Source organism: Manis javanica, chromosome 9 (assembly GCF_040802235.1).
Source record: "Manis javanica isolate MJ-LG chromosome 9, MJ_LKY, whole genome shotgun sequence".
NCBI classification, from domain to species: Eukaryota; Metazoa; Chordata; class Mammalia; order Pholidota; family Manidae; genus Manis; species Manis javanica.
Genome location: NC_133164.1, coordinates 59960 through 76991, shown reverse-complemented (window position 1 = coordinate 76991; position 17032 = coordinate 59960). Strand labels below are relative to the sequence as shown.

Here is a 17032-nt window from a genome sequence, read left to right as displayed (position 1 = left end):
CCTTGTCCCCAGTTTAAATCCTAAGAGCTGTGCTGGTTTACTTTTATGGGGACCTTGGATTTAACTCTCTGGCTCACCCACTGGATAGTATCTCCATGAACACAGGAATTGGGTTGTTTACCACTGTTTATGCCCAGCAAATTAGTGGAACTCCGTAAATGTTTGTTGAATGAATGCTTGAATGCTTTGCTTTGCCTGTGATACTCACTGACTTTATATTTTACAATGATTATTATTCTACCTGTGCTTTTTTCTCCTGAGCAGTATAACTTACCCAGTTTGTTAGGTAGTAGGTAAAAGATGTTCTACTGTTGCCCAAAGCCAATATTTGTCATTATATGAAGTTAACATTTTAAAATCATTCTCTTTCTTTGAAAAAGACCTTCCCAGTACTGTCTAAACATGAGGTCTTCCCAACTGGCCTATCAATTGGGTGCTATGAAGAAAAGCACTCCCTGTTCAAAAATATCTGAGAACAGTGTAATTAAAGCCAGTATCTCACTCCTGCCTACACATAATAAGCCTTTTGACACTAAATGCTTTGTATTGTTAATGAGGCAGCCAGGATTTACAACCACTGGGATTAAACAAATTGAATGTGCTAATGTGCACTGATGATATTTTACAAGTGCCTAATGTGTTTTCCTAACTTAACTGACCACAGAACTCAGAAAGCATAGCTTAGAAAACTGACACTCCTGACATGAAAAACCAGTATGCTAGAAAATAATGGAATTTGTATACCACACACTGAAAATTATACAAAAGAAAGCAAACTTATGACGATATTGCTAACATGAAAACCTTTGTTTTTAATTTGGTTGATACACATTTGACAAAATACTTTAGAATAAAATACCCACGAACAGGCACAAGGTATTTACAGTAACAGGAAAACATGAAGTTGACGTTTCCTCAAACAAATGTCTGTTTATAAAATTTTCTATTGTGAATCTGGAAGACTTTCAGTTCCTAATCATTACCCTGGTCTGAAGTCACAACAGATGGTATATAAGGCCCAGGAGTAGGACATACAACTTACACATTTGGCAATTAAGGATCATCTATTGGTGTGAGCTCACAGGGAAGTCAAGGGCCAGATCTTGGGGTAAAAGTACAGAACGGAAGACTCCAAAGGAACAACTAAGGGTAAGACCTAAAAATCACACTCATCTTTCGCAGTTTCCCGTAGGAGAAGGCTGCAAACTATTAAGCTTACTCAATTTCCCCCTTTAGCAGAAAATCAGCAACCCTGAGACTCCAATCTTCCATGACATAAAAGCTAATATAAAAATCTAGAACCTGCTCAAGATTTATAAAAAAACTAATTTTATATGATCAAACAGAAACTTCAAAATAACTTTCATGATCTGAAAACACATTTAAAAAAACAATTTCTCAGAATTTTCATGCCTAATTCTTAAATACGCCAATAATTTCCAATGTCTGAATTAGTTTCATAAAACATACACTTTACCTAGATGTTTTAAATTGAGTACAACTCACTCTTAGATGGAATGCCAACCTCTTTATATTATTCAAATACACCTAAAAATTAGAGAAATTTTACCTGCCAGGAATAAAGCTATGAATTTAATGACTTACAAGATAGCCACATAAACAGAGATCATGAAAAAAAACCAAATGCTTACTCTTCGTAACACTGAGACAATTAAACATGGTCCACATATACATCAACATCTACTGATCCAACCAGGCTATTTATCTATACTTTCAACAAACAATTTTGTAGAGCATATAGCCACACCATTTAAAAATCAGATTTGCTGCTCCTCCAGGGGCGTTTCAAGACTTTCCACTAGCTTTTTATTTGCTTCTTCATTATGCCGGCTTTGACAATGAGTTAAATGTTTCTTAAAGCCTCTTGGGAAATTTGATTCAAAATTACAACGTGGACATTTCAGTAAACTTTGTCCATGGGCTGCTACATGATTTTTAAGGAGAGATTCCAAAAGAAAAGCCTTTCCACAAATTGTACATTTGTAAGGGCTATGGACATTATGCTTATTAACCAAATGATGCAAAACGGCACCTTTTTTCATAGCACGACAGCAACAAATTTTGCAATAATACTTTCCTTTTCCACGCTTCATATATTTTGCTATCTCTTCTTCGGAGATGAAAGCCTCTTTTTCTTCAGTAAACTGTAGTACATTTTTGGACTGCTCAGGACTAGTCATGTCCATTTTGTTCTCATCCATTTTGTTCTCTTTACTAAAGTCAATAGATTCCACATCAACCTGCTCTTGATCACTGCTTGATTCTTGGCCCTTAATATCTATTGCATCCAAATCTGTTTTTATATACTCACTACTACTAAGCTCAGCATCTGAGTTCTCTTGGTTGTCTTTCTTGAGCTTCTTTGAGGAATGAAATAAAGTGTCTTCTAAGAGTTTCTTAGGTGTAGCTAATAGTTCTTCCTGAACCAAAATATCACACTTTTGATCATCAATGGCATCTGTTTGTAGTTCATCACCAAGCTCAATTGTCTTCTGAGATTCTGAGAAGATAGCAGATTTGGGAAGTTCAGGGAAAAGGGCATGTTTCTGAGGCTCTGGAAAAAGAGAGCGTTTTCTTGGTTCAGGAGAAGCAGGAGAGGCTGTTTTGGTAGACTCAGAATACAGGGCAGGTTTTTTAGGCTCAGTGTCGATAGAGAGAACAGGTTTCCAGATATCAGAGGCCACTTTAGGGGACTCAGCTGGCCCACAAGGATTGGGTTTCCGGGTCTCAGGGAAGACAGGTTTCTGAGGTTCAATAAAAAAGGAAGACTTCCAGAGATCAGGGGAACCACCACGGGAACTTTTCTGGGACTCAGGGAAATCAAGAGAAGCAGAAGTTTTCCGCTGATCGGGAGAAAGCTTCCAAAGCTCTGGAGACCCTGATGGTTTTCTGAGCTCTGGAGATCCTGCTGGACTATGGATCTCTGGGGACAACGGTGGGCCTGGTTTGCGAAGCTCAGGAGACGAGGGAGGCCCTGCTTTACGGAGCTCAGGAGATACCGCGGGAACCGTCTTCCAATGTTCAGGTGACAAGGTGGGAGCTGTCTTTCGGAGTTCTGGTGGGCTAGACTTCCATGACTCAAGAGACGTAGGGGGAGTTTTCCGGGAACCAGATGAGACTGATGAAGACTTCCAGGATGCAGGGGACACAGATGGAGTGGGTTTCCAAGGTCCAGATGAGAGAGAAGGAATTGGCTTCCAAGGTCCAGGAGACACAGATGGAGCAGGTTTAGCTGGCTTCCAAGGTCCTGACGATGCTGAAGAACTAGATTTCCAAGACCTGGGGGACCCAGGCGGCCCTGGCTTCCAAGAACCTGGTGACACAGCTGGAGCTGGTCTCCTAGGCTCTGGGGAAACAGCAGGGAATGGCTTCCAAGGTTCAGGAGACTCTGATGGGGATGGTTTTCTTGGCTCAGGGGAGACAGTCCGGGCTGGCTTCCGAGACTCTGGAGACGCATCTGGGGATGGCCCCCAAGGTTCAGGGGAAGCAGCTAGAACTGGTGGCTCTGGAGATGAGGCTGAAGGTGGCCCCAATATTTCTGGGAAATGGGAGTGCTTATGGGGTTTGGGATTATTAAGAGTAGCCTTTACTTGCTCAGGAGATACAGGAGCAAGTTTCTGTGGTTCTGGAGAAAGAGTAGGGACTGACTTCTGAGATTCAGAAACAACAGGTACTTGTTTTGAAAGCTCAGAAGAAATAGGGGCAGGTTTTGTAGGCTCAGAAGGAAGAGAAGCTGTCAGTGGCTCAGGAGATACAACTGGGCCAGGTTTCTGAGGCTCCAGGGAAGTAAGAGGAGTAGGTTTGGGTGATTCTGGAGTCAAAACTGGGCCAAGTTTCTGTGTTTCTATGGAAAGGGCAGGCATAGGATTCAGGAGTTCTGCTGAATTAGAGGGCATTTTCAGGTGCTCAGGAAGGGGAGGGCTTTTCACAGGATCAGTTTCTTGGTTTAACTGATTTTTTGGTTTCTCATTCCATTTCTCCGGGGCTGCATGTTTGGACGTGATGTGATAGTACACATTAGAGTACATCTTGCTGGTGAAGAAGCATTTATGGCAGTGAAATAGTTTGGCACTTTTCTGGTAAAATATCATTTTACCTAACCCACCAGCATCCATTTCATCACAAAATTCTGGATGGATGGTGCCCATATGGATTTGTACATTTTCATAATCTGTGCCTTTGAAACTGCAGTGGTCACACTCCAAACGTGCCGACAGTTCATGAAGTTCCTGGAATACTTCCATTTTTCTTTGTTATAACACACACTATTATATTCTTTAAAAACTGAACAGTGCTGCAATAAAGTAGAAATAAATTATTTTCAGGGAACATAATTTTAAATAAAATGCTGTTCTAGTCTATTCTGTAACTGCATAATTTTAAGTAAAGAATAGCATGTGCATCTCTTTTAGATAATATCTGTACAAAGATTTTGAGACAGGAGAAATGGAACTAATTTTTACCTGAGTCCCAGGAACTCTGCTTTTTATATATATCATCTTGCTTCATCTTCCTAACAATACAAGTGTTTCTTTTACTTAAAGACGAAGAGACTGAGGTTCAGAGAAGTGATTTATCCAGGTTAAAGGGCTATCTGTAACTGAAGCCTGATCCCAGAATTATCTACTGCATGAGCCTTACACCTTGAACTCTAAAACCTTGAATGAATAAGCTGTCAGCACAGAAAGCTGAGTGAATATCAAAAATTAAAGCTAGGCTATTTAAGGCTGAGCAAGAAATTGTAGATCAATTTTAAGACCCATGTGTTAAACGAATTAAATGTAACTATGAAAAGATGGCTTTAAAAAAGTATCGACATACCCTGTAATGTTTGATCCACAGTATTCATTCATTTAACAAATGAATCATTTTATGTGTCTGTACTTTTCTAGGCACTTGGATTCATAGGGGTATCTTGCAATTTGGAGCTCACATTATCTGGGGGAGGTAAGAGTGTGGATGGCAACACAGAGAAGGCTGCCCAGGAAAGACACCTGAACGGAAATCCTGAACGACGTGAAGGAGTTTGCCAAGCAAAGGACAATCCACAGAGGACACCAAGGTGGGAACTTGCTCACCAGAAGATATGACTTTTAAGTAAGAATTCTTGGGTATTAAAAGTAAAAAAAAGCTCATACTTCATGTCATAGAAGATATGCAGTTATCACTTGCCACGGTACCACTGTACTTACATGACATTGAAAGAATGTTCCATATATATATGGATATGTCCACATTCTACACAAATGGGGTATTAAGCATATTGTTCTGCAACCTGCTACCATTTAAGGAAGAGAAGGTGTCTGTGGACAATAGGCCCAGGCTTCTGAGGCTCCAGGCAAGTAAGGAGAGTAGGTTTGTGTGATTCTGAAAACAAAACAGGGCCAAGCTTCTGTTTTTCTATGGGAAGGGCAGGAATAGGCTTCAGGTCTACTGAATTAGAGGGTATTTTCTAGGAAATTTCTATATATATAGTAAGCACTGCATTTCCTTATATGTATCTTTGAATGTAAGGGCATTTCTGAAATGAAAATTGCTGGAAGTGGATTACTTGGTGAAAAGATTATTTGCAATTAAAATTGATGCATTTTACTAAACTCTCAATAAGGTGCAACACTACCACATACCAACCAACAGTGTATATATGAGGGACAAGTCCCCACCTCCCTCATATACAATAAGCATCATTAAACTTCTAATCCTTGCTACCTCTTAGGTGAAAACTGGTACCCCACTATTGTTTAAAGCTCTTCTTTAAGGAGAAAGAGGGAACATTCTTCCTTTTTAACCATGTGTATTTCTTTTTCTAGGATGTGTTTTATCCATTTTTCTTCATTATTTGTAAATAGTCTTTGTATATAAAAGAAATCAGCCCTTTAACTGAAAATATTTTCTGAGTTCATTATTTTTAACTTGACTATTTATGGCATTTATTTTTTTTTACCACACACAGTTGGTTTACACAAGAACTAAGAACATCGAAGTGTTTTTTCCTTATGACTGTGTTGCTTTCCCAGTCCATTTTTTTTTAACTACTCAATATTTTTTTCCGTGACTTTGATAATTTGTTTTTACATTTGTATCTTTAGCCTATCGGGTATAAGGAGTGAGGTAGGGATCCAGCCTGTTCTTTCACTCCAAACGGATAGTTCAGTTGTCTTAACTTTGATTACACAACGCTTTTTCTCACTAATGTGTAATGTTCTATTTAGTAGTTATAGAATCTTGGGATTATAATTCTGTTCTGGACTCCATTCTATTCTCCACCAGTTATACCTTGTATATGCTCTTCTCAGCATGAGAATTCAACAACTGCTGGAATAGTCTATAACCAACACACACAGTGAGTTTATTCACCAAGCGGATTACAGAATTTTTTCTCACTAAATTATGCACCATCATTTACCAGAAGTACCAGATACTACTGAGAGCATGTAATGTGTGCTCTGTGCAAATGGTAATGACAGAGTCAAAATATACTCTTTCCATGTTACTGCTCCTCAAAATACAGTCCAGACTAGAAACTTATAATCAAAGGATCTCCCTTTACTAATTAAAAAATATTCATTAAATTTTTTATTAATATTTCTTATTTTGATAACTTGTTCTTAAAGATTGTTTTCTATCATCTGTATCAGTAGTCTATCATTTGCATTTGCGGGGGAGGGTTCCTAAAGTTAAGAAGGTGACAGATATTTGATGAACCAAAGTAGTGCTTTCATAAAGTATTAGCTCTTCCTGAATTACTCTGCAATTACCCTGTCTTTTAGAAAACTGTTTCTAGGGCTAGAAGGATTGCAAACATAATCACTTAGTATTGAATGAAAACCTCTAAAATAAATATTCAACTTAAAAATATAATGAAGAAAACAGGTAGCAAGGTTGACTATCCACCTCAGGGCCCAATGTTCAATAAAACCAGAAGACGTTAATAGAAAAGGGAAGATGTATCTCAATAACCCTGGTGGCTGTAAGTAGCAATAATACATCAAGGGTTGCTCATACTAAAGATGTGAGGTACATTATACATCATATCATATATATATCCTATACATAACAGGTTAAGAGCTCAGGCTTGTTGGCTTTGATTCCTGGTTCCACTATGGGGCTTCTGTCAAGTTACAAAACCTTTCTATTTTCTCAAATGTAAAATGCATGTACTATTTTGGAGCGTGTTTAGAACAATAACTGATACGTAGCAAACACTCAGTGTTACCTATTATTATTATATTAGAAACTACAAGGTAACCTCTAAAAAATATGCTCCTTCAGTTGTTGGTAATTAGTCTCAGATGAACCTGGCGAAGTTATGGCTGACCAACATGCAATAGCTTATGCAAAAGATACTTAAGTCCTACTTGTGACCAGCAGAGAGGCATTACTTCTATGATTTCTGTCCAAATTTCTTATTCTTAGTTAAACAAACTGTTACCTATAGAAACTTTTCCCATCTTCTCAAGAAATTACAAAGGAGGTGCTTTTACAAATTACTTAGTGTCAAATTACACTACAAAATTACAAAGTTCAGTAGAAAGGAAGTATTTTTTGTTTTCTCACTTCAGGGTAGCACTCAGTTACACCTCTCCTCTCTTTGCATAATGTATAGGCCCATTGACAAAACAAGTATCTTCCTTTCCTATATACTAACTCATCAACTTTTACCAAAATTAACATAAAATAGAGGTCATCAAAAGAATCTAGTGAGTGGACAATACAGGGTTTAGCTTAGAAACTGTAAGGGTAAAGCCTTGTTCTTCTATTCCCACTGAGATGACTGAGCACACTGTTGAATGGTCAGGAAGTTTTAAAAAAAATCCTTCTAGCAAGCTTACCAAATGAAAGAATAAAGCAAAACTTCATCTCCTAAGTGGTGTCTCTAACGTAGCACAGCAGGAAGAGCTGGTCGTCTCTTCAGCCACCTTCCCTACTGCTGTCCTAGTCTCATGGTCCCTTTATGTTGACAAAGCTCTACCAGTTTTTCTCCTTATTCCTATTTTCCTTTGACTGTACTTCCCCCTTTCTTGCCTTTTTGGAAATTTTATACTAACCTGCATTTTACAGCCGCTCCTATAAATTAGCCTGTATTTTTAATGAATAAATAGCTTTGCTTAATTCCTGAGCAGCCTCCAGCCAACCTTAGCTTCTCTGGCTGAATGGACTCCTTCTGTCCTTAACTGCTACCTGCTAAATCCATCTAATCACCAACATCCCCACCTTTCACCTAGAGTCGCCCGGTAAACACATCATCATCCATTCCCTTTCCCTTTCAGTCTGTGTTAAACCCTGTAGGCAGCCTGGACTTCTGTATCACCCCCCGTGTCTCCCAACCACCCCTCCCTCTGTCCTCTTCCTACCACCAACTCTGGCTGATGATCTCAGAGCCTCTACTAACCACACCTGCCTATCAAGTCTCCTTATCATGTCTAACAATCTGTTACTTAAGAAAAAATTTTTTTAAAAGAATTGTTTTCTGCAACCCCCTATTGTACCATATATACCCATTACTAGCACATGTTCGTACATCATTATATGTGTGGGTGTATATGCTTTATGCTTTTAGTTTTTCCTTGAGCACTTTTAAGTACTTTTCAAAAATGTTCCCATCATAAAATATTCTCCTGAACATTAGAAAGTGAGAAATATAAAAAGTCAACAAAAATATATGCAAAGTAATGTTGGTTGAACAACACTTTATAAATCCAGGACAGCACTTTCAGAGTGGGGAAGAAATATAGACAGACACGCTTTACCTTAGCAGACTTACCAGCCCTCTTAACAGTGGTCTTCAAGGGGCAGGCTAGCCTATGTGGCTTTTTGACTGAACCACAGAAAACAGCCTGTAGCACACGAAGGACCAAGATGACAAGTTCAACCTGAAAAAACGAAAGGAATGTTAATCAAACTCTTATCGCTGTGATGACCTGTGCCCCCATTAATAGAATTCTGTCTATTTCTCTCTAACCTGCTGGTCCAACAGTGAGAGGGGTCCAAGCCTGGGCACTTGCTCTAATGAAACACCAAAGATGACAGTAGATACTATTTAGGATGCCATCCTTGTCTAATTCCACTTTAACACTCCACTATGGAATTCATGCCCACATGTATAAACAAACTCTTCTCAATCCTGCCATCTCACCTCAGCTGAAGGGACAAGCACTCGGAAGACTGCTGCTGTGGTGCAGACTTCAGAAGCAAGCGACATTGCCAATTACCTGGACCATGCAGCAGGGCAGCATACTAACAGTGAGTAGAGGAAGGGACAACATAATCAAAAGGTCAAAAGGGCAAAGGATAGTGGTGCTACAGGGACCACTCAGGCCTTTTCACACATGAATTTCAAAGAAATGGCATCAGGGTCTGGTAAACTGACTTGAACGGAATGGGATAAACTGCCCATGAACAAACTAGATAATGGCTTACAATACTTTTTTTTGCTAAGTCCCAGCACATTTACCACCCTCCTGTCAACTGCTTCAATTCTGAAACCTGGCCTCCCTGCCATCAGTCCCACTTCCTTCCCATCTGCTCACACTGCTCCCAGTCACCTTCCTTACGTGAAAATCTAGTGCATCTTGTCTGCTCATAGTTCCTCAAGGTATTACCAAGACCTACAGCACAAAATCTGAACATAGCATATAAAGCTCTTCAGTCTGGTCCCTGACAGGACTGCCGTTCTCAAAGCACTGAGCCACCTGTAATTAACTTCCCAACAATTAAAGCGCCTGAGCCTTTGCACAAGCTACTTCCTCTCCTTTACACTCCCTGTCTTGCCACCCAACCATCAGACCAGTTTCTCCTCCTTTCAGGCAGGATTACTTCTTCAATACTGGCCAATTCCCCACACCATCCCACCCATGTTTAGAATCCCTGCTGTATGCACACCTCCAGTGTTAATGGTCACCCTCTAGCACTAGAGCCTGACTCCACACCAGGCTGTGGGCTCTTGGGGGAAGGGACCCATTTCCCCTCTGTGACCCATGCACATCCCTGGTACACGTTAGGTGCTCAGAAAGTACCTGTTCAATCTGAAACATTCTCTTATGAAGCCTGGGGACCTGCTCTTAGAGTCACGTGGTTTTAAAACTAGAAAAGACCCGATCTACCATCTAGTCTTGGAGTCACTGGATTTTAGGGCAAGAGACTTCAGGGATCATGTACTTTAAAACTTCAATTTATAGATGAAGAAACTCAAACCTAGACAGTAACATGCAAATAATGAGCATCTGATGAAATATCAGAATAAAGTTCTGCTATCTATCTAGGTTCTTTCTACTTTCTCTAGACCAAACTAATATAGTGGAATTTATTAAGCTCTTGATAAGCCAGTACAATGGGCCAAAACCAACAAGATGAAGTTTACCAAACATTTCGATTCCAAGTATCAATCGCTGAATATGAACTATAGAGAACTGTATTCCATCTTTGGAGTATTTCAGCAGAACACTGTCTCCAGCTCTGGAAAGAAACACACTTTAAGAGTCCTGCACAATAGGGAACATGTCAGAGAAAGTAACCAGGATGGCAAGCAGTCTTTAAAGAATGTCATTCTTGAATAGACACTTAACTTCAAAAGGGGAAGAATTACGAACAATACACAAACTGTTGTAGTAGGAACAAGTGGGAGCCAGCAGAAAAACAGACTTCAGGTCAGTACGTAAGTTTTACAAATTGCTTGAATCATGAAATAGAATAAGCTGCCTTGTTAGTTAAGAGCCCCCCGTAATCGGAGGCCACAGGCCTATCAGAATGGGGCTGGAAAAGTCCTCAGAGGACTGGAGTCCAACCTCTTCATTCTACAACTGAGAAAACTAAAGCTGACGGATATAAGTGATTTTTCCAAGATAACACCAATTGGCCAGAGGAAGCAACACAAGACTGTGGTTCCTGATTCTGGATCTCTGTTTTAATACCATCTTGTCTTTTCTGTAGACGATTCAACTGGGGCTACAGGCCAGGTAACTCAGATTCCTTCCATCTTTAAGCTTCTAGCAATTTCCTGCCACCCCCTACTTAATTCCAGAGCTCCTAAGCTTAATTATGAAAGTAACTTTAATTTGTACAGATTAACCAAAATTCTTCATCGTACTTTTCACTTCTCTAGACAGCATGTCTCTAAAAAAACATAAGCTGTAATCATTAGTATTTTGCTAGCCCATCGCCCATATTTTTCATTGAATGAAGTTCTGTGGCATCACACCCATTTCCCATTCAGTTTCTTCTTTGAAGTCTAACACCATTTTAAAACATTTTGATGCATAGCTTTTAAAATAAAAACTCAGTATGTGGAGCATGTTTAAAGTTAATTGGGTTCTGTTTGTATATACACCCTAGCATTGCTCTTCAATTATTAAAAAAGTAGTAAATTTTATTTTTTAGAGCAATTTTTAGGTGTAAAGAAAAACCAGTGTTCTGTTCTCATATACCTGCTTTCCTCCCCTGCACACAATTTCTCCCATTAGTAACATGCTGTACTAGGTGTGGCACATTTTTAAGAACTTAAGATTATTGATATATTATTGTAAACTCCACAGTTAACATTAGGGATCACTACTTGTACATTCTATGCGTTTTCACACAGGCATGATGTCACACGTACACCATTACAGAATCCTACAGAATAATTTCACTGCCATAACAATTTCCTGTGCTCCTCACAACCACTGATCTCTACTGCCTCTGTAGTTTTGCCTCTTCCTATACATTTAAAATTTTTGTGGTAAAATAAAAGGTTTACCATCCTATTTTTAAAAGCACAACTTAGCAGCATCAAGAACATTCACAGTGTTATACAACCATCACCATTATCCATTTCCAGGACTTTTCATCACCACAGAAACTCTGTGTCCATCAAACAGGAACTCTTCATCACCCCTCGCCCCCAACCAGCCCCTGGTGATCAGTATTCCATTTCCTGCCTCTCTGGTGCAGTATTTCTCCTGTTGTGTCTGGCATAGTTGGCCTAGGAATCTATACTGCCACACCTATCAGATTCTATTCCTTTTTAAGGATCAATGATCTTTCATTGTATATATTACAATCTGTGTTCCATTTATCTGCTCATTAACATTTGCGTGGTTTCCTCATTTTGGACGTTTTAATGAGGCTGCTGGAGTTTAGACCCAGCGTTGCGGGGTGGTCTTGCTAACTCTATGTTTAAATTTCTGAGGAACCACTAAACCGTTGTCCTCAGCGGCCGGCTGCACCCTTTCTATCCCTGGCAGAAATGCACGACTGTCCCAATTTCTCCTCACCAAGGCTTGTGATTTTTCTCACTCGCCATCCTAGTGGGTGTGAAGCGGTATCTCATTCTGGTTTTCATTTCGTCATTCTGACGGCTACTGAGCATCCTTTGATATGCTCATTGGTCGTTTGTGTATCTTCTTTGCAGAAATACCTACTCAAGTCCTTTGCCCATCTTTGAACTGGGCTTTTTGCTGTTGAGCTGCAGGAGTTCTTTATTGGTTCTGGACACTAACCCCCTTGGAGATATATGATCACCTCTCTCCCGTCCTGACTTCTAAGTAGCAACGATGACAAAAGCCCACGCAGACCAAGCGCGGAGAAAACTGCGTCCAGGACTGACACGGGAAGAATGCCTTCCCCGCCGAGCCAGATCCCGACTTCCCAGCGCGGTTTCAAACGTTTGCTGCCTCCGACGAGAGAACGCAGGCCTCGCCCCCCGCGAGCACCGGGCCCGCGGCCTCCGTGGAGGGGGTCTCGCCGCAGGCCGGGCGCGAGAAGATAGGGACGCAGGCCCCTCCTCGGGACCGGGGCCTCTGGGTCAGCGGCCGGGACGGCGCCCCACCCCGCCAGCACCCCTTCTCACCGGTGGGCCACGGGCGGCGTCCGGGTGGGCGAAAGACGGCGGGCGGCCGGCTCGCGGTCCTGGGAGCTCCGTGAGGGCCTGCAGCGCAGCGGCCTCCCGAATGGCGGCGAGGGACGGGCGCGGGCTGCGGGCGCGCCGGCGTGCGCGCGGCCGCTGGACGGACGGGCGGGGACTGACGGGAAGCGAGTTTGGCGCTGCGCTCCTTGCAGCGCGAGCCAATCAGATCGCTGATCGCCCGGCGCCGCTTTGCGGAGAGCGCGCCGGCACGCCGGGAGGCGGTCCTGCCTCCGGAAGTGCACGCGCGCCGGCCTGTCAGGTAAAGGGCCGCGCAGCCGCTGCGCGGGCGGTCGGCCCGTTAGCCCCCCGCCAGATTGAGGGGCCGAGCCCGGCCGCTCTGTGGCTCAGGCTGGTTTCTTTTGTTGAGGTCTCCAGTTAACAGGCCCGTAGCCCTTACGTGCCCGACCGGGACGTTGCAGCGCAAGGAGACCCGGCTTTGCTGACGCTTTGCTCCCAGATGCCGCTGGACCCCGTTTCGTAATGTTACTTATTTTAGTGATGAGTATGACTTGGGGGAATGTCAGACTATGCTTTCGAAGTTAGGGGAAAAAACATGACTCTCACACAACCACGAAGTGTGATGTATCAGAGATTGATTAACTCATCGATGAGTGACTTAGAGGAAGGTAAACTAGTCAAGAATAGAAGCCCTAAGACTGAGTGCATACAGTTGCCAAAGGAAGGCTGATTGCATACGAAGGTGGTTAATGCCCCACAGGGCAATAAACCTGTATGTTGTCAAAAATCATGCACTTCACCACTGCACAAAAATCTACATGGTAATGGGTAATGTAATTAATTAATTAGGGCTTGAATTAAAAAGAAATAATAGATAAAACAGTAAAAAACCCTTAGCCTGTCAAAAATGACAGAAAGCCATGCAGTCACTATTTTGTCTTATTGCCATGTTCTGGACAATATTTTGTAAACTAAATAAAAATAAGATTCAAGCATAAACATGATAATAAAGTCCACTAATATTTTTGACGTGGTTATCAGGCATTTCCAGTCTAGTGAATGGAAATAAGGGTGTATGATACTTGTTTCCATGGATGACCTTCAAGTGCCCTTGTGTGCCTAATGTGAAGACTCCAGGTCTATAACATGGGGTTTTATCAATGCTCTTCACTAAAATAACCCTCTGAGATGTCTCAGTGTTAAAGGGGAGAAAACTTGTCTAAGGTTACACAAATACTAAGTGCTGGAGTTACGGGTAGAATCCTAACTCAAGAGGTATTTAGCTGCTAATTCCACCTACTGACACCTACTTATATAAGAATTCAGAGATTAAATTTACTATGCTTTTGTTTCTTAATATAGTCATTTAACTGCTCCTCTTAGGAAATTTACATAACAAAATCTGATTAGCATCCTCCAAATTAGTTTTGAAGACAAAGGATCATCTCGAGTCTGTTTATCACTTTCCGAGGCTCAGCAAAGAAGTAAAAGCCCATTTCTACAGGAAAAATGGATCACCTACTAATGTGCTCTTGGTGGTCACTTGGTGGTTGATGGATGTCACCTGGGATCCCTGAGGTCATTACCAGTGTGACATTGGCCTTGAAAGGGTGTGGCCTCTCTGGCTGGTGCTAGAGGACAAAGCAAGCAGTGGCTGGGAGTTGGCTGTCATTCCTGAGGGGGTGGCCAGCTGTGAATCGCCCTGTGTAGGCTGATCTGATCGAGTCTGATCCAAACCAATTTGTGCTTCCAGGGACTGGTTTTGGGATGTGAGAGGATGTGACATCTGGCATCTAGGGTCCTTCAGGAAGGGTTGATGTCGAAGTACAACTCCAGACTTCACATGTGGTACAGAGCACATTCAACCCTCTTCAGGTTCAGTCTGGGAGGGATTTGGTTTGGGATATTATGTTAAAAGTTTCAATACAGTGAGATGATACAGTTATAAATATTTGTGTACCTAATGGTAGATCATGAAAACACATGAAGCAGAAACTGACACAATTGAAGGGAGAAATAGTTGGGCAATAATTGTTGGAGACTTCAATACCCCACTCACAAATACAGATAGAAATCCAGACAGAACATACATAAGGAAAAAGAGTGTTTAAACGACACAATAAACCAACTGTATCTAACAGGCATATACAGATCACTCCACCCAGTAAGAGCATACACATTCTTCTCAAATGTACATGGGATGTTTTTCAGGATAGTGTTATTGAACCCACAATCCTAATTTAAGGGCCTGATGCACAATAAGGCAATCTCTGAGGCACCAAGTTTGAAGCAGAGAGAGTTTTATTATAGGAAGGCCAGCCCAATGACATGGCAGAGGACCTCCTCCAAATCTGCCTTGCCTGATTGGGTGAGGGATGGGTTATATACTATTGGCAAAGGAATGTTGGATTTAGGGCAGAAACTTGAGAGTCCATGAAACCTCTCAGAATTATATACCGATTCCACCTTTCTGGCTCAGCCTCAGGGGTCCTGGCATGACTTGTGTTGACTCCATGTCTCATATCTGCTCTGCAACACAGATGTTATCAACCAACACCCACTTTGGTGCTATAAGCAGCTCCAAGGAAGAGGACAAAGTAAAAGACAAGGTTAATGATCCTTGTGAGATTGTGCAGCATGTGAGGTTACTATGGAAGGAGAGCCTAGTGAAAGTGTAAGTGAATGAAGAATCATACGTCTGTGTTCAACAGGTCATATGTCTTCTCTGACCACATTGAGATGGAGTTTGTACATTGAAGGCACACATTAAAAAATAAGAAATATTTTAATTCAATAACCTAACTTTACAACTTCAGGAACTAGAAAAAGAATTGCAAAGCAAACCCAAAGCTAGCTGATGGAAGGAAATAATAAGGATTAGAGCAGAGATAAATGAAATAGAGAATAAAACAGTAGAAAAAAACAGTGATACCAAAACTTGATTCTTTGAAAAGATCAACAAAATTGACAAAAGTTTAGCTAGTTGGACAAATAAAAAAATGAGAAGACCAAATTACTGCAATCAGAAATGAAAGTGGAAACATTCTACCAGTTCACCAGAAATAAGAGAGGGCCAAGGGAGGAACAACCTAAGATAGGCACAGTCGCAGGGGGGCCATCAGGAGAGAAATTGGGGATCAACAGAGGTGAGGCTTAGAACCTCACCCCCCCTGTTTTGAGAGAAATCTTCTGCATCTGTGGATGTTTTGTTGCCCTTGTCTAGCTTGGATTAATAGTTAGTCTATAGGCACAGACCTGATCATCTACATTTGCCCTCTTACAGCACTAAATTGTTTTCTACCTTTATCTTGCTTCTACCTACCACTTCATCATTTTATTAAAAAAATAATAATAATAAAATAAGGGAGAAATGTGGGATTCACATATAAATCAAGTATAAAAATCAAACGAATAATCATGTATGACTTGATCGTTTATAGTTCATGATGCGTGATCAAAACCAAAAGTTTCTGTGATATGACTGCCGTTGCACTGTTCACAATGTAAGAACTTATTCACTATGTAAGAACTCGTTCGTTATGCTTCAGAAGATTGGAGACTGTTGAGAAATAGGCTTGGGGTTGATTAATGACTGTGCATTGAGTCCCCTATACAGAATTTTATTGTTGTTAACAACCATTTGATCAATAAATATGAGAGATGCCCTCTCAAAAAGAAAACCAAACATGCCTCTTTGTCAGAGATCACCTAACAACCAAAAAAAAAAAAGAAAGAAGAGAGTGCTATGAACAGTTGTATGCCAACAAATTTGGTAACCTAGAAGAAATGGACAAATTCCTAGAAACACAAAGCCTACCCAAATTAGGTCACAAGAGAATAGAAACTTTGAATAGATCTGTAATTTGTAAGGAGATTGACTCAGTGATCAAAACTTTCCCAACAAAAGGAATCCCTGTACACAATGGTTTCACTGGTGAATTCTACCAAGCATTTAAAGAAAATCTAATACTAATTCTTGTAAAACTTCTCCAAAGAATTAAAGAGGAGAGAACAGGAAACACTTCCTAACTAATTCTGTGGAGCCAGCATGACCCTGATACCAAAGCCAAAGACACTGCAAGAGAAGTGCAGACCAGCTTCTTACGGATATTGATAAAAAAAAATACTCAATGTAGTTTTCAGAGTCAATGGACCTAGATAGAGTAGACT

General features: G+C 41.0%; 2 protein-coding genes across 13 annotated transcripts in view; one reads left to right on the top strand and one right to left on the bottom strand.

The window, feature by feature from the left end:
- The window catches only part of UPF3A (UPF3A regulator of nonsense mediated mRNA decay), a 33916-nt gene extending 28067 nt beyond the window's left edge, over nt 1–5849 (top strand). The window contains exon 11 of the transcript XR_012120944.1: nt 4914–5849. The gene's annotated coding sequence lies outside the window, so the exon portion shown is untranslated. The remainder of the gene's footprint in view (nt 1–4913) is intronic.
- The window catches only part of CHAMP1 (chromosome alignment maintaining phosphoprotein 1), a 33222-nt gene extending 19526 nt beyond the window's left edge, over nt 1–13696 (bottom strand). For 3 of the 12 annotated variants that reach the window (XR_012120942.1, XR_005063103.2, XR_005063102.2), the window contains exons 1-3: nt 12848–13685; nt 10382–10476; nt 8786–8894 (exon numbers count right to left, since the gene is read on the bottom strand). Coding sequence is in view for 3 of the 12 variants with exons in the window: in XM_037024939.2 (XP_036880834.2) it covers nt 1779–4265 (2487 nt within the window). In the remaining 9 variants the exon portion in view is untranslated. Of the gene's footprint in view, nt 1–792; nt 4316–8771; nt 8895–10381; nt 10477–12847 lie in introns of those variants that run through there. The other 9 variants (XM_037024939.2, XM_037024938.2, XR_005063109.2 and 6 more) reach the window with 9 other exon arrangements.
- Nucleotides 13697–17032: the final 3336 nt, after the last annotated feature.